General features: G+C 35.4%; 1 protein-coding gene across 1 annotated transcript in view; it reads left to right on the top strand.

The window, feature by feature from the left end:
• Positions 1-27,186, top strand: part of LOC111147183 (glucocorticoid induced 1) — a 108,866-nt gene that overhangs the window by 12,768 nt on the left and 68,912 nt on the right. The window contains exon 2 of the mRNA XM_022503074.1: positions 20,559-20,710. Within this exon, the coding sequence (XP_022358782.1) occupies positions 20,559-20,710 (152 nt within the window). The remainder of the gene's footprint in view (positions 1-20,558; positions 20,711-27,186) is intronic.

The following is a 27,186-nucleotide window of genomic DNA, read 5'->3' on the forward strand; positions in this document are numbered from 1 at the left end:
TTTATATTTGAGCTGGTAGTCTGTAAATAAAATATATTTACAATATCTCTGAGGGTTCTGTGACAGTGTCATTTTCTTCTAACGTATTTTTGGAGGCAATCTGATAAATTGCTGTGAAAAGAATCAGCTGTAAATTAAACCAAGTGTCTAACATTTCCTATATAGAGGTTGGCAAACATTGCTAAATGTAGTTTCATTAGTTTCTAGATGTGGGAGTTAGACTGTGCTCAGAAATAAGATTTTTTTTTAAAAACCTAAAATAGGGACGCCTGGGTGGCTCAGTTGGTTGAGCGGCTGCCTTCGGCTCAGGTCATGATCCCGGCGTCCTGGGATCGAGTCCCGCGTCGGGCTCCTTGCTTGGCGGGGAGCCTGCTTCTCCCTCTGCCTCTGCCTGCCACTCTGTCTGCCTGTGCTCGCTCTTGCTTCTCTCTCTATGTCAAATAAATAAATAAAATATTAAAAAAAAAAACCTAAAATATTCTGCAATATTTTGGTCAGATAGCTTAAAAAACGTTTTAAAATCCTTTACATGCCAGAGTGACCCATTATTAAAAAAAAACAAAACAAAAAACTCTAGTCAGTCGCATTTGCTTACTCTTTGGCTTTTTGGTTAACGTATGGCCAAAGGTTAATGTAGCTTTAATGTAATTTCCATGATCTGTTCATTCATTCAAGAAATGTTTCAGTTACTGTACTGGTTGTTGGCAGTATGTTGGTGAGTGAAACTAATGGAATTCCTCCCTTTTTTACACAGTAAATATTGCTTGAATCCCTATTATATTTGAGGAACTCTGACCCTTACAGAATATGTATTTTAGGTACAGTTGGTGTGCTCACAGTCATATTTCTCAGTAAAGTCAATTCATTTAAAATCTGCCAAGATTTTAACCCACTATTTTCTCTAAGCCTTGGGCTTCACATATGAATTATTATGTTCCTTTGCTTTTCTAAGTTGAGTTGAGCTTTTTGGTATTTGTTGAATACTAAATACTCTGTTTATATGTTTTTCTTTGGCTGGATGAAGCCTAGAAGACCTTCATTCTGTGGCTTCTATAATATATCTAGTTCTAAGTTATATCCCTACATGGATGTATAATCTGCTATAGTTGGCCTAGGATTACATCATTGACACTTTCTGTTCACACATGTAAGCAAATACCCTCTCGGTATTCTGAACTTTTGGATGTGCCTTCTTGTGTAGAAATGTAGTCATATGTAGTAATGATATGTGGTGATACCTGGACATTGGTATCTTGTGAGACTATTGAAATGAGTACAGCTTGGTTTTGGCTTAATATCTGCTATTATTGAGCTAGAAGAGAATGGAAAAGAAGCTTTTCATATGTTACATTACCATTAATTGTTATCATGGTTGAATGCACAATAACTTATTTGTCTTTACTATACTCAGAATTTAGTTTTCTTTTTTAACTATTCTTAAAAGCTTTTATCTTAAAGAATTATTAGCCTTAAAGCCTTTAGTATTAGTAATTGGTTATATTAGTTAATCTTTAAGATAGTTGTCCTGTTCTACTTTGTACTAAGCCAAGTGGTCAAATAATAACATCTTTATACAGATATCCCATTTAATGAAATAAGTATTACACTTAATCTCATGGTAAAAAAAACAGATGTTAGGTGAAATGTATGTTCTGGGTCGATTTCTTTTTTTATGTTTCTTATGGATCATTGAAGAAATTCTTTTAATCCCTGAATATAACCATATGATAAACCGTGTAAAATTGTATGTAGGACTTTTACAAAGTAGGAAGGCATAGGAAAAATAATGACATAAATTATTGTTAATATTTGCTATGTCACTTAAAAATTATTCCATTCTTGAATTAAGTGCCTCAAAATGTAAAAGAAAGTACATATAAAGTATAATAGCTGAATCTTCGATTAGACTCACTGTATCATTTCCATAGTTAATATAGCAATTTTAGAGTCCTTAACAGTTTACTTACGATTTTTATCCAAACATTGTTTTAATATTTCTGTAGTTCTGTATTCAAAGTAATTTTGGTGGATGTGCGTGCTTCACCAAATAGCACCTTGTCATTTTTAGTGTTCCAGTGTGGAGCATGGTGGCTGGTGCTTAGAAGGCCCTGCAGCAAACATCTGATAAATCTTTACATAGGAATTACGAGAGATTTATTTTGGATATATAAGGGTTCAAATCACTGAAGAGTGATTATTGTGACATGCAGTCTTATTGATATCTGGCAAAGATGAAAATTAATAGACTACATTTGTGTTGCCATGTTTTAAAATACCTAAATGTTTAAGGAACTGATGGGTTTTATCTTCATTTGTATCATTCAATGGTAGTCTGTAAGGTTGGAAAAGCACGGATTTAAACCTTCACGTGAAATGGGAGCTGGGTGGGACAAGGATGGATTCGGACAAGGATGGGGCAAGGACAAGGGTGGGACAAGGATGGATGATGTCAGGACAGTCCACATTTTGAAACATGGAGAATATATTTCTACAGAGTGAGTTTCTAAGTTACAGTTGGAGTTCTGTTAAGTGAATTTCGGCCTATTGAAGCTCCATGGAATCAGCTTCTAAAGCTGTTAAATTTAGAGAAACTAAAGTTATCATGCCCCAAATTCAGTGGGCTTTTTCAATTAAAATTCTAAATGTTTTTATAGTCTTTCATAATGATCATGATTATACTAAGCTCCAAAAAGGAGAATGTAAATTACATATTAATTTTTGCTGCGTTATAATGTAAAAAAAATTTTAACTGTAGAGTGGATTTGGTGGTAGTTATTTGCTTTAGAGAATGTCTAACTTATGTGCAAGTAAAATTATTCAATTTACCAAAGTGTTATTGACACAAACTTTTTAGGAAGTCAGTAGTTACACAAGGTTGAGGTTCATCTGAGGTTGTAAAAACATATTACTGAATAGTGTAATTTCTCATTGCTGCATAAAATGTTCTACAGACATTTAGTAGAATTAACTAACATCCTAAGAAGTTGTTATAAATGAGCATGAATAGATATTTTCCATCCCCGTTCTAGTCTGATTTTTAAAAAGTCTAAGAAATTTGGTATTCAACTAACCCCTAAAAGGGAAAGAACTCATATGCACTGATGATTATATGTCTCACATTTCTCTGTGGAAAGATCTGCTTTTAAATTAGGTAAATATTCTAAGGCTTTTTCTGAAATATTTTGTCCTAATAAAAAGAAGTTATTCAGTTATAAATTCCTAGCATACTGTTTCTAATCAGCTTCATGGAGGAAGTATTTCTTCTTCATGAAGGACTTTCACAAAATCTACCATTGCTAACGTCAGGAAGACAAAGCATAACTAAGCATAATTATACTAAAAATATTATTAGTACTATGGATTATGATTTCATATATAACTGCATATTACTATAGGCTGATTTTAACTTAGTTTCTTTGTATACTTAAGGACCAGGAAATTAATTAGCCAACTAATATGTTCATTTTGAAGGTCTACACCGTATGGGTATGGGCGTGTGTGTGTGTGTGTGTGTGTGTGCACGCGTGTGTTAAAGAAGTCCCTAAAGTTCACATTCCTATATCAGCAATTACTGGTAATCATTGGCCCCTGATACTTTCTCCATACAGAGCAGAGATTCATGGTCATCTTTTTAGAATACTTTTAGTACTTTCAATATACTCATGGTAGTGATTTAGAGATTTGGTTTATCATGAAAAATGCAAGCAGTGGACCTATAACCTATAATTCTAAACATCTTCCTTGTATATGGGGAAACTTGCTGTTTATCATGTTACAGTTATATTTCCTTCCTGGAGCGTGTCTTGAACGCTGACTTCTTTGGCTAAACTGTTTACTTCAGGGTTATTTGGTAAAAAATACGTTTTTTGGTTTGGAGAAGAGAGTTAATCAGTCCAAATAGAAATTCCCTTTTCTAAATCATCTAATAGTTTAGAATGCCAGCCCGGTTATATGCAATTTAGTTTTATTAACAAATGTATGATAATTTTCTCTGCTGAAGTTGGCTTTGGGATTTTTGAGCAGAAGATTATGTTGGTATTTAAACTTAAAGTTTAAACAAGCACTGAAAGGTGTAATTGCATTTCTTTGGACAGAAGAGGGTATTCTAAGTGGGACCTGTGTATAGCAAATTAAAACAGGCATTATCCTTACATTCTGCAAGTTGTCATATCCAGATATTTTAAAAATCCTTATAGCGGTCTTTGGATGTTTTGTTCATCCTCTTTATCTTCTTGTTAGTCTTGTTACCATCTGTATAAAAGATTTTAATTTAAAGTGTATTCAACCAGGGTGTCTGGGTAGCTCAGTTGGTTAAGCATTTGCCTTTGGCTCAGGTCATGAGCCAAAGACCATCCTTTCCTAGGATCCAACCAGGAATCATGCTCCCTGCTCAGTGGGGAGCCTGCTTCTCCCTCTTCCACTCCCCCTGTTTGTGTTCTCTCTCTCTCTCTCTCTGTCAAATAAATAAATAAAACCTTTAAAGGAAAATAAAGTGTGGGGTGTCTAGGTGGCTCAGTGGGTTAAAGCCTCTGCCTTCGGCTCAGGTCATGTTCCCAGAGTCCTGGGATCGAGCCCTGCATTGGGCTCTCTGCTCAGCGGGAGCCTGCTTCCCCCTTTCTCTCTGCCTGCTTCTCTGCCTACTTGTGACTTGTGATCTGTCTATCAAATAAATAAATAAAATCTTAAAAAAAAAAAGTGTATTCAACCTATGTTTTCACAGGGTAGAGTATATCATACTCTCTTAGCATGCTTTTTTAAAAAGTGGCATATTTTTCTATGCTACTGAGAGAAAATAACTTATTAATAATTTTACTCTATGTAATTCCAAATTTGGATTATGTGCTCTATTTATGTGTAATAAGATAGGATTAGGAATTCAGTTATCAAGGTAAAGAATATCAAATGAGTTAAGTTTAAACTCAGAGATTTGGTACAGAAATGGAGCTGAATGGTTTATTTTATTTGCTTATTGGCCCTATGGAACACAACCTTGATCAAGACTCTCAGACCCAGGGCATCCATTGGGTTAAGTTCTTACTTCCTGTCAGCATAATCATTGACTTTTTACTCCTCCCTCATTTCTCCTATCCTGCTCATCACGGTATCTTGTCCCATCTCCTCTGAATTATGTCCTGAATCTGGTGGCTTCTTTCCATGTCTTAATTATTGTTGTACTGTTGTGTTTTCCCCTGCTAAAACCTCCCATCTCTAATTGAGTCATCTTACTGCTATAAGCACAGTCTTTCTTAAAAAGGAAAAATCTAAAGTTTAAAATCCTTAGCTTGGCATAAAAGACTTGGCACCCTCCGTTGTGTACCTCATGTTCTTTGTGAACTGAACTCACGTTTTATTGATAATGGTGTTATCCTTTTATCGCACCATGCTTTGAATACATGTTCCTTGTCAGGGTAGGGTAAAATAGATTACCTTAAATTAGATTAAGTTAGATTACCCTACTTATGGTTACAATTTATGATAATAATTAGTGAAATTATAAAATCTGGCCCAAACTACCCGCAAGGATAATTGTAGGTGCTAGTACTACCATTTTACTGCATCTCAGAGTTTCAAGAAAGGTGGTCCACCAGCCGTTACTACTAAAACTACTTTGAAAATTCATCTTGGAAGATCTATTCTTTTCTCATCTGATGCCACACTTTGGCAAGTGGAGTTCATTCTTATCAGTACTTCTGTTAATATGCAAAAGATACTGTGTCAAGTTTGATTGTGTGACCTTGGTGGAATATATTTTTATATGATTTGCTATGTATTCTCAGTAACTAAAGATTCTATAGCTACTCTTTGATTACAGTTTTAAAAGACCATCTTCAAAAAAGTTCAGAAATGTTTTCAGCCACGGTAGCCTTCTAAAAATAAGTCCATGGTCTCCCAGAGTGCTTGATAGGACAAGAAGTTTAGTGTATTTATTAAGTGGTCTTACTTCATATAAACATAGTTCTTGAATATACACCATATCAAAAGTTTTTTATTGAATGAACCTATTTTAATTACCTGTTTTTGAAATATCTGAGCATAGAAATTTTAGTCTTTTATATAGATGTGGAAAATAGGATGACAATAGGACCTGAATTCGAGTTAGTCACTGTCTTGTACTTTATTCACAATGATTTTAGATGAGCCTCACATTCAGAATATTAAAAAAGAAATATGGAGCTACTCTATTTGAGGCTCTTCTAATAAGTCTTCAGTAAGGAGGTCCAGAATATATGCCAGGTGATTTCTAGTTTTTTAATATTTATTTCATAAAGGCCAAGGGGAGATGGATAAATGATACCCACAAGTTCAACAAATGTTTGAGTAATTGTGCTAGGTGTTAGAGAAACCAAAAAAAAAAAAAAAAAGAGAGAGAGAGAGAGAGAGAGAGACAAAAACCTTAATTTTGGTGGGATAAGAGTCTTATATTAACTATTTAAATACGAACTTAGTACAAACTAAACAGTTTAGCAAATGGTATTGGGTTTTTCTTTCTTTCATTAAGTGAAAATACAATAGCTAAAATATAGGTGGAAAGAAAGGTAAGTGGGTGACTTGATATCTCCATCAAAAATAAGTTAACTGCATTATTCATAATATTTAGACATATATTGTTCAGTACTTGTTGTATCTCAACACTACATAGAAAAGATTCTAAAGATTCTTCTTATTTTTTTTTTCTTTGAGAGAGAGAGTGCTGGACCAAGGGAGGGGAGAGGCAGAGGTAGAGAGAGAGAAGCTTAAGCAGGCTCCACACCCCATGTTGAATTAGCACAGGACTCAGACTCATGACAATGAGATCATGACCGGAGCTGTAATCAAGAGTCAGACACTTAAGTGACTGAGCCACCTAGGTCCCTGAGGATTTTAAAAATTCTAACCAGAAGTAAAGAGGGAAAGAATGTGAAGAAAGGGGAAATGTAAATCCAGTCGGCCCACCTTTTTTGTATAATTGGCTTTGGATGGGTTGGTTTTCCTCCCACAGTGAGATGAGTCTTCCCAGTATATCTGGAGATATTTAGGGTTTTGATTCCAAATGGCCCAGCTGTTCTATTCAGGTATTATTAATGATTCAACCTGTATCCAAAACTACAGCCTGGTATTTGTTCACTCAGTTCTTGGGCACTTGGGTTGAATTGTTATTTATCATTTCAGGACAAAAATAATTAAGATCTAATATAATAAACTCTGAAACTTTGTGACTTTATTCCAGTGGTACGTTCTAGGCAGTGCCACTTTGACTGAAGTACAGTTCAGTCAGTATCAATAGACTATTTTTGACTAAGATTATGGCCAGTTCTGTGGCTATTTTAGAGGAATAAAATATGATGCTATTCTAAAATATTTTATGACACTTTTCCCCTGCACTTAGTCATGCCACTAGTAGTTTTATTTTTTCTTAAGTTGCTCTCAGTCCTTGGCAGCATTTCCTGGCAACCTTTTATGCACAATATTTGTAGAATTGTTGAGGTGGAAGGTGTTCTGTGTATGCAAACACAGAACTGGTTTTTAACACATTCTGTTTTACTCCATAGCCTCTACAAAGGTGTCATTTTGCCTCAGACATTTTCCTTCAGGATGTTTCCTGCAGCTTTTGGCCATTTCCAACTTCAATGAAGCATCCAATTTTGGAAAAACTACTGCTTCACAGCTACATATTTTATTCTTTGGTGTCAATATTTAGGAAAGTAAATTCTAGAATAAACATCTGTGTTTCCATATTTCTGAAGCCTTCATTCTGTTCAGCCTATTGGTTCTGGGTTTATAGATAAGTGTAGTTAGTTGTGTATTTGCCAGTCAATGACATGTTCACCATTGGTGGACTGGGGGACACACTGGGGGGAAAATACAGCTCATAGACTGAGTTTAATTTATTAGATTCTTTTTCATTAAGCAGATCAGTGATATCCACACATATCCCAGTACAGATTTCCATTTATCATTTGTCTGCCATCAATAAATTTGCTTTCCTGGCAGTCATATCTCACTGAGATTAAGCAGTTCACTCTCTTTTTAGGCCTTTACTCTTAACTTGTATAGTTAACCATGAAGTTAACCAATTATTATGCCATTATAAGCTAACCTGTAGTTATTATTACCTAAGCAAATTGTTTATAGCTTAGACTTAAGTGCTTAAATCTTACCTTTGTTTGTAAATTGTATGTTAAAATATATTTGGATTTAGAAATCTTACAAATTTTCAGTGTAAATATCATGAGAAGAAATATTTAATGGTCTACGAGACCATATTTATTCTTAATTCTAATAAGAGGTCAGAATGCTGATAATTGTTTTTCAGAAGCTTTTTCAGAATCAGAGGAACTACCATTGTCATACAGATTTCTAAAGATTTCATTTTACATGGTAGAGTTTGTCATTTTTGTAGTAGTGATAAGACCTTGATCCTGTAATGTTAGTAGTCGTAATCAATTCTTTCTTGGCCTTGAAAATTATTTTAAGACTCTGTTCTTTATTGACATACCCAGTAGATGGCTGTGTAGTGTGAAAAGAGCCTGGTTGGTTTTTTTTTTTTTTTTTTTTTTTTTTGGTCCCTTCCAGATTTATTAGCACCCTGCAAGGACAAGGTCTTCTTCAAGGCTTGTTTCCATCCTGTCTTGTCCATATGACTCTTTCTAAACCCCTCAGTCCATTGCCTTACCATTCCATTTCTCGAGGTAAACTCTACTTTTTCCCATAAAAGGAACTCCTGACTATTGATCCCTTCCTGGTTCTTGCTGCAGCCTTCCTTGGAATCTTGACTCTCCGATTGCCTTCTCTAGAGGGTAGGGATGGGCAAAAATCCCATTAGTGGAGTGACTGTGGATGCTCTGTTTCAGGTAGTTTCCCCTCTAGGTTCGCCAAGAGCTCATTTCTTTACCAGGCTACCTAGGAAGAAAGTGTACCTCTCTAAGGCTAGCATCAGTTTTTCTCAGAGTCAACACAATCAAAATACTAGAAGAATATTGAAATTTTAAGTATACATGTGTCTGCTTCTAGAAGGAATTTAATAACTCACATTTGGTTTGCAGCTATTCTGTAAATTTATAGTCTTAGATTCAAATATGCTAAGAGGATAAATGTGAATTTCAGATCCTCCTCTGGTCGTTATTTCATGTAGTGAAAGACTTGCCTTAGCATTATTACTCAGTCTGCTGCTCCCTTGTCCTTTCAAAGTTACTACCTGAATGGCTCATACCTTCTAGCAGTTTTTATGTTAACTCCTCCCAAGCTGTTGGTTATATGGAACTTCAAGAAAAACTCATGGGAACAATATTCCTCGTATTCTCCATATTTTTGTAGCAAGAACGCGGCTATAGTTTTTAATCTGTGCCTTTAATACTTGGAGGTCACTTTAGCTTTATTAAAATGTGTTCAGTGTACACCATTCTGGATAATTTTGTCCAGATAAATAAATAAACATATACGTTCATACATACATACATACACACACATACTTTTATTTTAGGGTTTTTTGTTTTGTTTTTGAGAGAGGGAGCAAGCGCGGGACAAAAGGGAGAGGAAGAAAGAGAATCTTGGTCAGACTTCATGCTGAGCGCAGAGCCTGACATTGGGCTCAATCTCACTCACAACCCTGAGATCATTACCTGAGCCAAAATCAAGTCAGACACTCAACTGACTGAGCCACCCAGACGCCTCTATATTTTTTAGTTGCTTTGGTTTCCTTCAGGGACTCCTCTATTAAACATGTTGGACCATCTTGTTTAAATTACATTTTAATCATTTTCTCTTGAAATCTTTTGATCTCATTTTTTTAAAATATAAAATTTGTCTTGTGTTCCGTGTTCTATTTCTATTTCTGTTAAGGTGTTGCCCATTGTGCTTTTTGTGATTTAGTCTTCATTCCTGAAATAAATTTTTCTTATGTTTCTATGTCTTTCCTGACTTTGCTCACCTCTCTTTTTATACCTTCCTTGTCCTCAAACACATCACTTCTGATTTTTCTAATTATGAGATTTTTTGTTGCTTCTATCATTTAAAAAAAAAAGATTTTTTAGCTTGTTTTGAACTATTAGTATAATTTTCAGCCTATATGGGCATGTCTTTCTTGCATGCTTAAATTATATATAGACCATCATTGATTCCTTGTGCTGTTTACCCTTGTGGTATGATTATGTGGGATTAGTTTGCTTTTTTTTTTCCCCCTCACAATTTAAGTGAAATGATTTTTCCTGTACTTTTAGGAGGGAGATGTCATTCAGGATAGCTTTTCTAGCCTCAGAGCTCTATTTTTCTCAATTATCTTTTTTTGTTTGTTTTTTTATAAAATGACTTAAAATCTCTTGCTTCTGTTATCACCCTCCTTACCTACCTTCCCCAACTTTATCTCGACTTTCTCTTTGCTTTGCTTGTATTGTCCCTGTAATGTTCAGTTTAGATTGGACTCAGAGTAATTTCTCTTTCGTGTTGGACTCTGTATTGGAAGCAGCTTTTGTTACATTTGAAACTCGTCATTTAGTTCTGGTACTTCAGACTTTCTTCAGTTGGTGTCCTCCTGCATTCCTGTAGAACCCCCTCCCAATTTTGGATACTGTTCTCAGATTGCGTTTACCTTCTAGTGATTGGTGTTCTTTTGTTCTCAGGATCTTCAGAAGCCCACATATTTTCCTTCTGCTGCCTCTCAGACAGATCCTGAAAACATGATGGTTAATTTCTGAATCTTTGTCCCTACTAACTTATATTTGGAGTTTTTGTGGGGCTATTTTGTGACAGTATTGTGTTGCAGATGCTGTCCCTGAGTCTTTTGTTTGGCTAGTTCAATTGTCCTGTTGTCACAGGGAGCTTTAAAATCTTTTCTGCTATCAGCTTTTCCCCTTTTGGAATGTTTTGACATTAACTTTTATATGAAGAACTGCCTTGAATACCGACTTACTGCTCTACGTAATGGACAGAAAATGCTACAAATATTAGAAACCTGCCATAATGCTAAAATAAAAATAAGAGGTTCAGGGGCGCCTGGGTGGCTCAGTGGGTTAAGCCTCTGCCTTCGGCTCAGGTCATGATCTCAGGGTCCTGGGATCGAGCCCCGCATCGGGCTCTCTGCTCAGCAGGGAGCCTGCTTCCTCCTCTCTCTCTGCCTGCCTCTATGCCTGCTTGTGATCTCTCTCTGTCAAATAAATAAATAAAATCTTTAAAAAAAATAAGAGGTTCATATTATGAAATAAAAAGTTCCTGGACATATAAAGAGAGTGCTTCACCAGTCTTCACTATGACTTCACCAAGGTTCTTTAAAGGACTATTATTTTGCCACCAGAAAAAAATGAAATAAAACATCATTAACATCTTATCTGCTATACACGTAACTTCTTTGGAGATGTTTTCCAAAGGTCGGAGCTCTATCTCCCTTTGTTACGTATTCTTCCACTGCTTGTCACCAGGCTTTGTGGTGATCTTAGGGAAGTTTTTTTTATAACCCTTGATTCCAAAAGGTACTCTCTTGGGTTTCCTTTGAAAACAAGCTGAAGGCTTTTCTCCGAATGTCTTATTTCAACTTATGTGCCATTTGACACAAATTTGATTGAGTGAGCTATATCTCAGAGAGTTGTTCCTAAATGGCTGCATGACTGCATTTTTTTAAAAATTGTTTTTCTTGACAGACCTCAGGTTACAGGCTGTGTCAGGCTTCATTTGGTCAGAAGCATGTTTGTTTCTCTTGTCAACTTCTTGATTGGTTCCTTTCCAGATTTCTGGAGGGCAGCCATATGGTCATTTCTGCATGTTCTCTAGATTGCCTCTGTGGCAGAATTCCAGGTCTGGTTGATTTGTGTTTCAGAATCTACCCACTCTAAGAGGGTTTCAATTTTTGCCTTTAGTTTGATTTCAGATAACACGTTCAGATCTCATGTCCTTCCTTTCTCTTATCTGAAGTTCATTTAATTTTGATGATTTATTTCAGGTGGCCAGTGTATTTTCATATTCTTATATGTCAAGGAAGAAAGACCCATAAAGGCCATTAGTAAAGTGCCTGGACTATACTGATTTTGGAAAACTGAATCTAGTAATAATTTTATTAGATAAGCAATATTAATGTTAGATTGGCTAGAGAAGTATACTAGTCTCCTTTCTACAGTTTTAAATTTCTTACACGGTTAAAAATTTTTTTTAGCTAATTTATTTTAAAAATCATTCTCTAACTGTCAGGTAAGGAGAAAATTACTGATGTTAAAGAAAAAAATATTTATGAGACTTGTTAAAGAAAGGTAAAGCAAACTTCATTCAGGGAGACTATCATGATTGGTGTAGGGACCTCTGCAAGGGAGTTTTGGAGTCGGGGAGAGATATTGGGCTCTGAATACAACAAGGATTGGGGGGGATTTCTAGGCAAGGAGCATGGTGAGTATTAGTAGATGAAAAATTACTATAGAGGAAGGAAACATTGGAGTAAGGAGCGCTTCTGGCTAAACAGATCTCACAGGATTATCGTTAAAGGTAGACCAGAGTGATCAGCTATCATATGGGGAGGGGTAGAGGTTGAGGAACCTGATCAGATATCAAGGGTGATCAGAAATTGAGGATGGGGAATTCTTTCTAAAATTGGATAGTGCAGAGATAAACATGGAAGCCCAAAAGTTAGGGCCTAGTTGAGAAGAGTTCAAAGGAGACTGACTAAAATTTGGTCAAGGAGAAACTCTGACAGTGATAATAATTTGAAACTATAACTCTCAAGGAAGAGGTCTTATTACAGAAATACTGATGTAAACCTCTGATAACAGATCTTTAGCAAAATTATGGTTAACCTCAGTGAGCCAATAGGAGGAATATTTCCAGCCTGTATTTATTTATGGTCGTTCATGATCTCCACTAGATCAGGAACTGTATCATTTCAAGTTGAAAAAGGCAATTTAATGTCTTCAGTCTTGGCTCAATCAATTTGTTATTTTGATTTCAGTGGTGAAGACTGAAGTTATATGAATGAGTTAAGTTTGACATCATGAAAAGCTCATTGATTTTCTGGTAAAGGTTGTTTAACTCGGGCTTAAATGCTTTAATCAAATTAATTATTAACATTTAACTTTACTTTGCTTATATATTCAATTTAATTTTGTTCTGGCACTTTCATTTTATAAGGGAACCTACTTAATATATTTTTTCAGACTTCCTCATATTTTTCAGGAAGTAGATTTTATTGTACTTAACTTTTATTTGCATGTAAAATACCCTGCTTGGGTGGGAAGGTCTCTGTCCAAAAGAAAGCTTTTTTGAACTTTGTTATCGCATCTGTCTGGTGCCCCTAAGCATTCTGCCTAGAGTGCTCTTAAAATTTGAAGGTTTCTATGTCATGGCTGGCACTAAATTTAGAAAATGACATTTTGAAGGAGATGATGAGTGTTTAAATTTATTAGTTTCTAGGGGCGCCTGGGTGGCTCAGTTGGTTAAGTGTCAGACTCTTGATTTCAGCTCAGGTCATGATCTCAGAGTCATGAGATGGAGCCCTGGGCTCCATGCTGGGGGTGGGGCCTGCTTGAGGTTCTCTCACCCCTCGGCCTCTCCCTCAACCCACCACTCACACCCCCTCTATCGCTCTCTTAAAAAAAATAAATAAAAATAAAAAGTATTAGATTCTAGAAGTTTAGCTGCTAGAAAGAGATTTCAAAGAATTGGCTGATATATTTGCAGCAGGATATTTCTTTAGGTATGTGTGGTCAAACTTTCAGTGCTTTAAATGGGAGTAAGTTACTGTCATAAAAGGATTTTCTTTTCTTTTCTTTTTTTAATTTCATTTATTTGACAGACGAGAGATCACAAGTCGGCAGAGAGGCAGGCAGAGAGAGTGGGGGAAGCAGGCTCCCTGCTGAGCAGAGCACCTGATGCGGGGCTCCATCCCAGGACCCCGGGATCATGACCTGAGCCGAAGGCAGAAGCCTTAACCCACTGAGCCACTCAGGCACTCCAAAGGATTTTATTTCCTAGCACCTAAAATTCCAAACGATCTAGTACCAATCCTTCAGACATAGGTTCTTAAGCTTTTAGTAGCATTAAGAGTCACCTGAGATGCTTACTAAAAATTCAGATCTCTTGATCCCACTACCAGAGTATCACATGGTTGATAAGAAATCAGGCACAGAAATGAGCATATTTAACAAAAGTCTTTCACTTTGAGAAGCATTGCTTTAGGACTTCTGTGTTTCGCAGCCCTTATGATGCATCTGAATCAGTCAAGTTTGGTTTAAAAAAAATATGTTAATAACCTGGTTCCATCCTATAACTTCTTGATTAGAATCTCTGGGAGTGTGGCCTGGTAACTTGCATTTTGAACAAGCTGCCTGGTTCTCCTTCTATGGAAAGCCACATAGGATCCCGTCCTTGAGTTCCATCGTTTATTCCACCATTGAATTGTCTGAGGGTCTTGTGTCTTTTTATTCTAGGATCTCCCAATATCTCATTTCTAGAAGAAATACTAAAAAGCTATTTCTTTTACTTTTCAGACAGGCCCAGGTGTTAATGTTGTAGTGGCTAAAAAGCATTGCCAATTTTTTAAAGCATTTTTTAACATTGTTCTAATCAATACTAGGTAATTTTAAGTCACATGCATACACACACACACACACACACACACACACACACGCATAATGGGACTTAATGACTGTTTTTGTTTTGAATGTTAACAAAGTTAAGTGATAAACATGATTGTTTTTACTATGATAACTTAAATGATAAGATTTTACATTCTTCAGAAGCTTAAATTTAAGACAATATCATAGATGTATGTTTTGATACTGTTGGCTAGCACTGTTAATGTGGCATTTTAAAAACTAGTTTTATGAGTTCTGAGATACAAACAGCTGGAAGATTCGGATTAGTACTTAGTTGTCTTAAGCATTTTGCTCCATTGCATGGTTTAAGATTCTTTACAATTGTAATCAATGATGGATTTTGAATAAAGAAAGAAGCAGTTAATTCATGGTATTGTAATGGCTAAGATTCACGGAATTATAGTTGTTACACAATGGTTGAAGAAGTAATAGCTTTTTTCAAAAAGTTTTAAACAGTTATTTAAATGCTTTCTCTAAGTTTAGATGTGCTTTATGTAATAAGTATAAATGGAAAGCTTTGGCTAATAATCATTCATTGAGAGTTAAACACAAAGGATTGATAATGCTTATGTAGATTGAATGTAGTATGAAAAAGTTGAGGTGTGTTAATAGCCCAAGAAAGAATATGAGCACTTTTTAAAATTCTGCGTGGTGGTTTACATTCTGTGTGGCTACATTATGGCACTCAAAAATATTGTATCATCTTTACCACTTAACGTTAGTTTGGAAGATGTGGTGGCTTGTTTCATAGCTAAAGTTCTTTAAGTTTCCAATATTCAATAATTTTTTTTAAACTTGTGGAAGTTTTAGTTTGTTTTCCACTGCAGATTAGTTTCTTAAGGCATGAGATTTCCAAATTCACTAACCAGAAAATCTTTAGGCATTACCACTGAAGTAAAAATTGTTGGGAAAAGATAAATTAATTTAATATCATGTTACACTGCTTCGGCAGGTTTTGTCCGTTTTGAACAATGCTTAATTTGCTATTCAAATTTAGGGTTACCTAATATAGAGTTTCTTGCCTTTAAACCTGTTTTTTTTAATTATTACATTAAAGTTGAATTTCCATTTGGTTGTTAGAGAGCAAAAATTATTTTGTACAGTCCTCCGTAGATACCTCGAGGAGGCCCAGGCCTACCAATTGCTGCTGCCTTGTGGCTTTCTATTCAGGGAGGCAAAGAGGGACAGGAAAGCACAACCTTTAGATGAATGTAATGAGGAAGACTTTTTACATATTGTAGCTATCAACAGTCCTTTTTTGGTTCTGTTAAAAGGATGATAGTACTGGAAATGGATGTGATTTTTTTTTTTCCCCTATTTTTTTTTTTTTTCTGAAGTTATTCTGTATTTTATCCTCAAATATTTAAGTAAGGGTATTAGCAACAGGACTGGTAAGTAGCATGGCAAAGACTCTTACTACTCCTTTGGTGTAGTTGGAGAGCATCATTCTTGCTATCTGCTGAATAATTTATTTTTTGCCTTGTTTGCCTTCTTATCCTTCATTGGTGTATGTTTGCCATACATACATTGCTTTATATTATAATTCAATTATATGTATCCTATCTCCCCAACCAGTATATAAACTCTTTGAAGTGAGTCTGAAGCTTATTTTGTAATTTCCCTTGGTACATGTAACAGTACGTTCCATATGGTAGATGTTTAGCAAGTTTTCTTTAGTAATAATGATTATCTGTTTTCACCACTCATGAAGGTACTGTTTTCCCGATGCCTCTTTACTTTAAGTAATGATAATAAGTATTTATTTGATTTTCTTTCATACTTTATGTAAGTATAATTGAATCTTTATTTTAGCAATTTTATAGGTTATTCAAGCTCTTATAAATTAATTCAAAAATTGTCTCTAGTAATGCTTGCTTCTAGCTCATAAGGTGTCCTCTGGTTTGATCTAACTTGAATTGAGGAAATTTTGTAATAATTAGTAGAAAAATATTGTGATTACCCAATTCAAAAATAAATACATATTCTAATAACAACTGTAATTATGAAATAAACAATTTATTGTGTTGAATATATAGTAATGCAAAACCAGTGTTGATTTCCCTTAGTGCAGTACATTGTAAAACCTGAATTGGTAGGAGATACTATGAAATGAATAAATAAAAATTTGTGAGAGTCAGGACTTAGATATAAGGCAGTTAAAGACTAACTCACTGCCATGGAAATTTGGATAATAATAACAGGTCATCTTGTTGAAATAGAATTGCCCTGTTTATGATAAGCCTTTTGTTAAATCTAAGGCTATAGTGATATTTGATAGATGGGGTTATTATGACTAATCATATCTTGGAAGAAGACATCCTCGCCAATTTTCAAACCTGTTCTGAATTTTTACACTTCAGATAATTTGGAAATTAATAATACCCTGTCTTTGACATTTTCCTGGTTGTGAGCAGTGGTGAGAATCTTTATTTTAAAGAATATGTTTGAAATAGGAACTTTCAAGAATATTTGCTTCATATACTTCAATTTCTTGAAAAAAATGATGACGGGTAGAGTGAATTTTCTAACAAGATATGGATATTGTGTTGTCCTAACTTTTTTTTTCTTTTCAAGGGAGACCTTTTTATTTGTTTGTTTTGGTGTTGGTAATACCTGGTGCTTATTTACACATTCTTAACACAATTAAGCGGTAGGGTAATATCGTGAAACTAGACAGCTAAGTGGCCAATCTATGCATTGAATCTAGCACTCAGTTTCAGGTCCATTGAAGTGAATGGGGCCATCTGTTGAGATACAGGGAGAAAACATCATAATTTCTATTTTTTTATACATGTATATTTTAATTTTGTATTCCATATCATATATGTTTGTTTTATCTGTTTTATAATATTTAGCATATTAGTAATATAGTACATACCACATTTATAAATAAATAGCCTATTTACCAATAGGAGTTTTTAGTCAAAATGGTTTGAAGACCACAGTTCTGACAAAGTAGCTAATCACAGGATACTAAGAGGAGAATATGTGATCATTTGAGAGTAATGGGCAAAGGTCCAGTGATAAAATAAATAGTAGGAGTTACTAAATACGAATTAAAATATATAGATCAAGGGGCCTATTTATATAGATTCTTCATTATAAAACATAAAAATGGCCCCTATAGTTTGTTTTCCAAGTTAGGAGGAGTTTTTTTTTTTTTTTTTTTTTTTTTTTAAATTTTTTTTTTTTTTGACAGAGAGATCACAAGCAGGCAGAGAGGCAGGCAGAGAGAGAGGAGGAAGCAGGCTCCCCTAGAGAGCAAAGAGCCCGATGCGGGGCTCGATCCCAGGACTCTGAGATCATGACCTGAGCCAAAGGCAGCGGCTTAACCCACTGAGCCACCCAGGCGCCCCTAGGAGGAGTTTTAATAGCTTATTGAGTACATACAACATTTTAATAGTTTGGAGCAATTTAAGTTTAGGCACAGGTTTTTCACATGTAATGGTTCTTCTTTTCCTGGTTATAGCTGACCTTTATGTAGGACTTCTTTTATTTAGTAGTGTACTGCTATAAATGTTGGCTCTTTTTTAAGGGATAATATGTTTTTGTCTTTTGTGTCCTGCTGGTGGAGGGAATATAAAGTAACTTCTAAAACTTTTAAACAAATTATTATAAATTAGATTATGAGAGACATGTTTTCCGGAGTTACTAATATTTGTGGGTATTGCTTTTATAGCCAGGAAAAAAATTCTTGAAAGAATTAATAGAAATAACTTCTACTATTAAAAACAGTTTACATAGATATTAGTTTTGACAAGAAGAGAGAAGGAAAAAAACAGTGAAATATAGGACACACAGCAAGGAAGCATTACAAATAGGAAGAAAAATGTTACATGACAAATTAAACTTTTTATAGCAATAATATAAGTGGGGTAAATTTACTTTCTACCAAGAAGGCATACTACAAAGTTCTTTTTTTTTTTCAAAAAGCTAGTTTATATACTGTATACAAGAGACACGCATAAACAGAATGATTGAAGGAAATGGAAAATTAAAGAATAGGGAACCAGGCAAATTAAAATAGAGAGCAAAAGGGGGTCATAATGTTTCATTTAAAAGAATTTTTAAAAGTGATAAATGGAACAGATTATAATGGTGAAGTGTGCAAACCATGATGATGACATCATGGATCAGTATATGTTAAATTACACAGAACTCAAATATAAATGATAAAAAATTGCAAGAAAGAGGGGCATGTGTGTGGCTTAGTTGTTTGAGCATCTGGCTCTTGATTTTGCCTCAGGTCATGATCTCAGGGTCCTGGGATCAAGCTCTCTGTCAGGCTCCATGCTCAGCACGGAATCTGCTTGTCTCTCTCCATCTACTCCTGCCCCCATGCTCGTGTGCTCTCTCTCTCTCTCTCCAATAAATAAATAAATTGCAGGAAAGAAAGAGAATTATTAGTTCGCAATGGTAGTTTAGAAATTTGAGAGTTCTCTTCTAAATCTGTGATCCACTGGTAATTATATTATTCTTATATTCTATATTTTTATTTCAGTTGAGGTACAAGACAAATAAAGAGCTATATATTCTGAAAACAGAAAATATATCTTCTTCATAACTCATGAAGTGTTTATAAAAATTGAAAGAAAATTCAGGTAATTGCAAAGAGTAGGTTGAAATAGGTCATCCTAGATTCTCTGCCCATGGTAAAATGAAATTAGGGTGCTGTGTTTTGTCTGATAAAAAAAAAACTACTTAATGTATTCTGGTTTCAGGAAGATAGTTAAAGAACAGTGTTCAGTAACAAATGTCTCTTGACTATAATGTGCAAGGCATTTTAGTTCAATGTGAGATATAATCCTGAATAAGACTTTGAGACTTGGAGCTTGTAATTCAAGGGGTTTTATTATAGAAAGCACATCGGTGGTAAATTACTGGGGATGTATATATGAAAACCTCTATAATTTCTTTGTAAAGGAACTGTAGAGTTCGTTATGATCATTTTAATTTTCAACAGAAGTACTTAGAGTTACCCAAAAGGAGAGAAGTAGGTGGTTGTGGTAGATGGATTGAATGGTATAGAATGTCTGGAAATCTTGCTTCCTTTTTACCTCTGTCTTCTGTTAGCAGTTCTCTTTCATTAGACAATTAAGTTTTATCCCTCTGGGCTTCAGCTTCTTCATATGTAAATGATGAAATTGAATTCAAATATAGAGTTCTTTATACATGTTATTTTTGTGTAGCTGTGAATAAATTGATCAAATAAGTATTGAGCATTGACTCCTTTTCCGTATGCAGAGGCTAAATTTGTTGGGGAGAAAGACAAACTTACGGTTGCATGCAAGCAGAGGTAGAGATGGAGAAAGAAAACACTGGGAAAAGTTTCACAGAGGTGATGTGACACCGAAACTGGTCTGGGAGATAAGACTTTGTCAAGTGAACAAAAAAAGGAGAGCGTTCTAGGCTCAGTAAATTATAGAATGTGTAGAGGCAGGGAAGGGAGTGTTTTACATTTGGGAAACTGCAGTTAGTTCATTTGGCACTTTGTAGTTAGTGTGAATTTATAGAGGAGTAGCAAGACATTAAACACAGAGGTCTGGGAGCCAAATTGTAAAAAATGCAGGCTTTACATTAAAGGCAATGATTAACTACGGAAATGTTTTTTTTTTAGTGGTGTTGGGAGGTGACCTTGTAAGATTTAATTGAGATGGATGCAGGGATAGCAGTTAGGAAACTTACAGTCCAGATGAGACATGAGAGAGTCTTAATTAAAGTAATGGCAGTGACAAAGATGGGTCGGTTTTAGAATAGATCTCTAAAATTGGGTGGGCTTCACAGCATCTGTGACAGCCCTGGAAGGATATACAAGATTTAACATGTAAACGTATTTTCCTTCAGAGAGGGTCTACAAATTACATCAGGTCATAGAAGGGAGCTTTTAGGGTAAATACATATTCTAGGGAAAATTGACAGGGTGACATTTGCTATAAGCTATGAAGTTTAAATAATTTTAAATTTTACGTAATTTGTCAGTGACTAATCTAATTTTTTTTTCACTTTTTATAGTGGACAGGCCAAAATCTCAGCAAATTCGAACCTCTAGTACAATAAGGCGAACCTCTTCTTTGGATACGATAACAGGACCTTATCTCACAGGACAGTGGCCACGGGATCCTCATGTTCATTACCCTTCATGCATGAAAGATAAAGCTACTCAGGTAAAATAAGCAAATCAAAATCAGTTTTATTACTCTGCAGTTCTTCTGTTTTGATCACATTAAAGAAAATGTAATTTCATTAAATGTTTCCAAATTTGAAATATATTCAACCAAAAAAGGAAGCCATTTCTTTTTTAAACTTTGTTTTTTGTCATTTGGGTTTTAAAAGTTTTTAAATTATTTAAAATTTAATAAATAGCACAGAAGTCTATATTACATGGTTTTTGAGACATAGTTTTAAGAATTGCTTAACAGAAATTAATATAATAACTAGTATCTATATGAGAAAATTATAAATAAGTTTTGGAGAAAAGTTTGCACTGTTCTTGGACATAATTTGTAAAATATTAACACATGGCTTGTCACACTTTTCTACATGTCGAAGGTTCCCCAACCTTTTTGATTTTAGAAGTGTTTCCTTCCAAGTCAGGAAAAAGTCTGAAAACATCTTATTTTATGATTTCTGAGTTCTTGACCATATCTTCATAATAGTAGTCAATCAGCATTGTGAAGAACTAAAAATATAAGAGATGGTTATTGGTGTTAAAGAACTTGGAGCATAGTTAGGAACATAGATGTAAATTTCTGAAAATCAGTAATAGAAGATAGTATGTAATTAGATGTTTGATGAAGAAAGCACGTCAATGTGAGAGAATCAAAAGGAATGAGAAGATTTGGGGCTTTGTGGATTAGGGAAATGGAAGGATTAGAGCCTCATGTCTGAAGAAAAGAGGGAGAAAATTTTGGACATGATTTATGAGAATCTTTGCAATTTTTGTAATTTTCTCAGCAAGTTGAAACCATGAAATTAGCTTCTTTATCATTCCTCATATCAATTTTGTCTTTGTAATATTTTGTGCTTCTCTCCTACGCCCCCGGTCTTTTGCTTTCTGTTCTTCATTTTGTGAGGAAAAGGATCAGTTGATATGGTATGCAGTAGGATTCTCCAATAGAAATAACTAGCAAAACTTAGATGTAGGCCTGGACTCTTAGAAATGGATGCAGGTAATTCAGGACCACCTTTCTGGAGGAGTTGGGTTGACACGTGTGGTAAGTGTAGACATGGAACATAAAGAAAGGTCAAGAGACCAAGGACTTAGTCTTTGGAAATGCACAGAGGGAAAGAGAAAACTAATATATTCATCTGGAAGCAACAGAGAGAGGAGGGAAGGGGTTAGGTTAACATTTACTGACGATGGATCATGTGCTGTGTGTTTTATATCCTGAGTTTCATTTAATTCTCATAAGAATGTTACAAGATGACATAGATGGGGAAGCTGAGACTCAGGGAGGATAAGTGACTTACTCAGGATCATAAAGCTAGAAAGTGTTGGAGCCAGGTTTCTGACACAAGTTAGTTTGTCAGTCATTCTGAGCTTCAGTTTTATGGTGTTTTTAGGATAAATGGAATGCTGTGCGTGCATGTATCACTTAGTAGAGTGACTGGCACTGTACTTCAAGATAAGCTCTCTTTTTAGATTTGAAAAAAATCCTACTTTTTATTGATCATGTACTTTATGCAGACACTATTCAGAAAGAGAGGAGCCAGAAAAAGAGCAAAACCTAAGAGAACTGATAGTCTAGCCTTAGAAGCAAGGGAAAGATGTTCTGAGGAAGAATTGGTAACACTGTCAGGTGCTAAAGAGAGATCATGGAGAAGAAGGGCTCAAGTTAGGAATTCGGGGCACATTATCTTGGAGAGTGTAATATTGATGATATGACAGAGAAGGAAACGCAGATATTGGAGAGTTAAGAGAGCGAGGTAGAGATAGAAAAAAGGGTTTCTTAAGCTTGTCTGTTTCTTTATCTGCATGATGGGGTTAGTGAAGCCTAGCTCATGATAATGTTACATGACTAAATATGATAATATTTGAAAGTGAGTATGTCAATACCTATTGGTAGTAGATACAGATAGGGTCATTTGTAATGCAAATTTAAATGAAGTCCAACATACCATGTACATATAAGTTAAAATAATAAATATATTTGTGTGTGTGTGTGTATAAAATATATTTTGTTCTCTCACTTTGACAAATATACCCTATGGACCTTGAACTTTAGGTTTGAACTAAGAAGTTGGATTCTTCAGATGTACATGCCAGAATATGTCTGCATGCGTTGAGCACATCCTGCCTTCTGAGACTAAACCTGTATCTCTTCCTACCCCACACACCATTCTCTTCTCTGAGGGATGGCTTCACACATAACGTTTCAACCACCCTGTCCTCACAGCTATGCTTCATTCATATTTCTTCAGCAAATGAGACCCAGGGTATAGGTTCTTTCAGACCTTGGAGGCAAGGCTACTCTTTTTAGGCAAGGAATTCCTGGGTCTAGATTACCCAGGGCATAGACTGAGGCAGAGGTGTGGGCTCATGGTGTGTATGTTCTTTTGGACCTATGATCTCTTCACCTGTGAGGAGGGGAATGACTAGAAGAGGGCCAGAACAGTTGCGCCTAAAACTTGAGGTCCAGGGCAGAAGTCTGCATGGATTTCCATTTAGATACTTATTTGAGAAAGGACATTGAAAGGAAGGTAAAACATAAGCCTCATTTTACAGATGAGATACTGAGGCATGGAGAAGTTAAGTAATTTGTTGTTTATATCGCTACTAAATCAAGAGATTTGAACCCAGATTTGGCTGATTCTAAAGCTTTTGCTTTTTCTCCAAATCCCCACTGCCTCTCAGAGTAACCACTAAAGCATATGACACTTAAGAGTAAAAAATGTTCTTGCCCCCAAGTCTCTGTTGGTTTAATTAAAGATACAAGAGATGAACATATGAAATGTTTTGGTTTTTTTTTTATTGCCATATCCATTCTTCTTGGGCTAAATCTTGAGCTCTTAGGGAGGCAAGTAGAAGTTTTTGTTTATTTAGGGGAAATCAGTGGAGGGAACGTGTACAGTCTGTTTACTACATATATTAAATATCGAGGCTGTCTAGTTTTGATGGAGGGTGTCTCTAGTATTTTCTTCCTTTCATATTTCCATATTTCAACTACTATAATTTTTGAGGGTTAGGAATAAAATTCTTAATGTTTAATATACTTACACATTGGGCCTTTGAGAAAGAAGTAGCACAGTGTTGTGAAAAATACCATGGACCTTGGAGATGGATCATATGTTCAAATCAAGGCCCAATCTGAGAGAACCTACCTTCTGGGAGAATGGAAGTTTTTTTATATCTTTTTTTTTTTTTAAAGATTTTATTTATTTATTTGACAGAGAGAGATCACAAGTAGACGGAGAGGCAGGCAGAGAGAGAGAGAGAGAGAGAGAGAAGTAGGCTCCCTGCTGAGCAGAGAGCCTGATGCGGGACTCGATCACCAGGACCCTGAGATCATGACCTGAGCCGAAGGCAGCGGCTTAACCCACTGAGCCACCCAGGCGCCCCAGTTTTTTTATATCTTGATAGAGGTGTTTGTTATGTGGGTGAATGTATTTGTCAGAATGTATATAAGTATACACTTGTATATTTTACTATATAACTTAATTTTAAAAATATAGAGCAGTAAACGAATATTGAACTCTAATCAGATGTTTAGGGGTGAAGTGTACTGCTGTCTGCAGCTTGCCTTGAAATGAATCAAAAATAAAATCAATTGATGGACAGGTAGATATATGTTGAGGCAAATAAAGTAAAGTATTATGTGTAGAATTTGTTGACATTATGAGTGCTCACTTAAGGGGTTTTTCCTCAGTAAAGTGGTATGTTAGCAGTTTTTTTAAGAATATGTTGGGGAAATAATCATGGCCCACTAAATTAACTTTCATGTGGTCCAAACTTCACTTTCCTTTTCTATAAATTGAAGTTAGCAATACCCAGTTTGCATGATTCTCATGCATTTATTCTGAGGACTAAAAGAGAAACAGCTTCACACGTTTAAGGCCAGTGAAGACATGGATCATTGCCAGCTTATTAGAATAATCCGTATAGCTTAATAGAAATAAAAACTAAAAACCCATTTGTGGAATTTAATATTACTCTAAGACATTAGCCTTGCAGATACAACCTTTTTTTAAAGAAAAAATTATTGCCGACTCTTAAAATTGAACTTTATAGGGGCGCCTGGATGGCTCAGTGGGTTAAGCCGCTGCCTTCAGCTCAGGTCGTGATCCCGGGGTCCTGGAATCGAGTCCTGAATCAGGCTCTCTGCTTTGGCAGGGAGCCTGCTTCCTCCTCTCTCTCTCTGCCTGACTCTCTGCCTACTAATGCTGTCTGTCAAATAAATTAAAAAATCTTTTTAAAAAAAATTGAACTTTATAGTAATCAGACAGTAATATTTTCTCAGTTTTCACCATATAGTCTAAAGCTTCATCTCTGGATGGATTTAAAGTTCTGAACATGAGCATGTTTTTAAATGAGAAAGTAATGCATATAGTTTTTATAAAGTGGTCAAACAGTGAAATATAGCTTAGAGCAATAATAAAAGGTGTTTCTTCTGAATTCCCAGGTATAGTAGCAATGAGGGCTTTTCACAAATATATACATTCTCTCTTCATGGCACATGGTAGGATTTTACTTCTCTGCCCACTTAAAGTTTGTCCATGAAACTTACTATGGGAAGAAGCTTTAAAGAGCTGGTGCACCAAAACAAGACAATTATATGAAAATAATATGAAAAATACATGACAATATCCCTGATGAATTTAGATGTAAAAAACCTCAAAAAAATTATTAGCAAACCTAATTCAACAATACATTAAAAGGATCATACACCATAATCAGTGAGATTTATTCCAGGGATACAAGGATGGTGTAACACCTGAAAATTATTCAGTGTGATATACCACATTAACAGAAGGATTAAAAGTATACGATTTTCTCAGTAGATGCAGAGAAAGCAGTGGACAGAATTCAACATTCATTTGTGATTAAAAAAGAATTTCAAGGGGCCCCTGGGTGGCTCAGTGGGTTAAAGCCTCTGCCTTCTACTCAGGTCATGATCCTGGGACCCTGGGATCGAGCCCCACATTGGGCTCTCTGCTCAGCGGGGAGTCTGTTTCCCTTCCTTTCTCTCTGGCTGCCTGACTATTTGTGATCTCTGTCAAATAAATGAAATCTTAAAAAGAATTTCAAAATAATGAGTATAGAGATAATGTATCTCAACACAATAAAGGCCATCTATGCCAAGCCCATATCTAACATCATACTCAATGGTGAAAAACTGAAAACTTCTTTAACATCAGGAACAAAATATGGATGCCTGCTCCACATACTCCACATAGTATTGGACATCTTAGCCAGAGCAGTTAGGCAAGAAAAGGAAATAAAAGGCTTCCAAATAGGAAAAGAAGAAGTAACACTGTCACTATTTGCAGATAATATGATGTTATATATAGGAGACCCTGAAAACTCCAAAAGACTGGTAGAACTAATAAATGAATTCAATATGAAGTTGAAGGATACAATATCAATATACAGAAATTTGTTGTGTTTCTTTATGCTAATAACGTATCAGACATTTTAAGAAAATCCCATTTACAGTTGCTTCAAGAGAATAAAATAGGTAGGAAAATAACCTAACATAATAAAAATTTTTTTTAAAAAAGGAAATAATCTAACCAAGGAGGTGAAAGACCTGTACACTGAATTATATAAGGCATTGACTAAAGAAATGGAAGAAGACACAGATAAATAGCTATTCCATGCTTATGGATTGGAAGAATTAATATTGTTAAAATGTCCATATTACCTAAAGCAGTCTACAGATTGAGTGCAATCCCTGTCGAAATTCCAGTGGCATTTTTCACAGAAATAGAACAAACAATCCTAAAATTTATATTGAACCACGAAAGAGCCTGAATAGCTAAAGCATCCTGAGAAGGAACAAGCTGGAGACATCATAATTCCTTACTTCAAACCATATTACAATGCTATTATAATCAAAACAGTGTGGTATTGGTATAAAAACCAACACCTAGATCAGTGGAAGAGAACAGAGCCCGGAAATAAGCCTGTGCATATATAATCAATTTATCACTGAGGAGGAAAGAATATACAATGCGGAAAGGACAAGGCTCCTCAATAAATGATGTTGGGAAAACTGTACCACTGTCATATATTATACACAAAAATTTAACTCAGATGGACTAATGACTTAAATGTAAGACCTGAAACCATAAAAAAAATTCTAGAAGAAAACACAGCTTTTTGACATAGGTGTTAGTGGCAATTTTTTGAATTTGACATTAAAAGTAAAGGCAACAGAGGGAGGAGTCAAGATGGCGGAGAAGTAGCAGGCTGAGACTACTTCAGGTAGCGGGAGATCAGCTAGATAGCTTATCTAAAGACTGCAAACACCTACAAATCCAATGGGAGATCGAAGAGAAGAAGAACAGCAACTCTAGAAACAGAAAATCAACCACTTTCTGAAAGGTAGGACTGGCGGAGAAGTGAATCCAAAGCGACGGGAAGATAGACCGCGGGGGGAGGGGCCGGCTCCCGGCAAGCGGCGGAGCAACGGAGCACAAT

Source organism: Enhydra lutris, unplaced genomic scaffold, assembly GCF_002288905.1.
Source record: "Enhydra lutris kenyoni isolate GAN:26980312 unplaced genomic scaffold, ASM228890v2 scaffoldscaffold16, whole genome shotgun sequence".
Taxonomy (NCBI): Eukaryota; Metazoa; Chordata; class Mammalia; order Carnivora; family Mustelidae; genus Enhydra; species Enhydra lutris.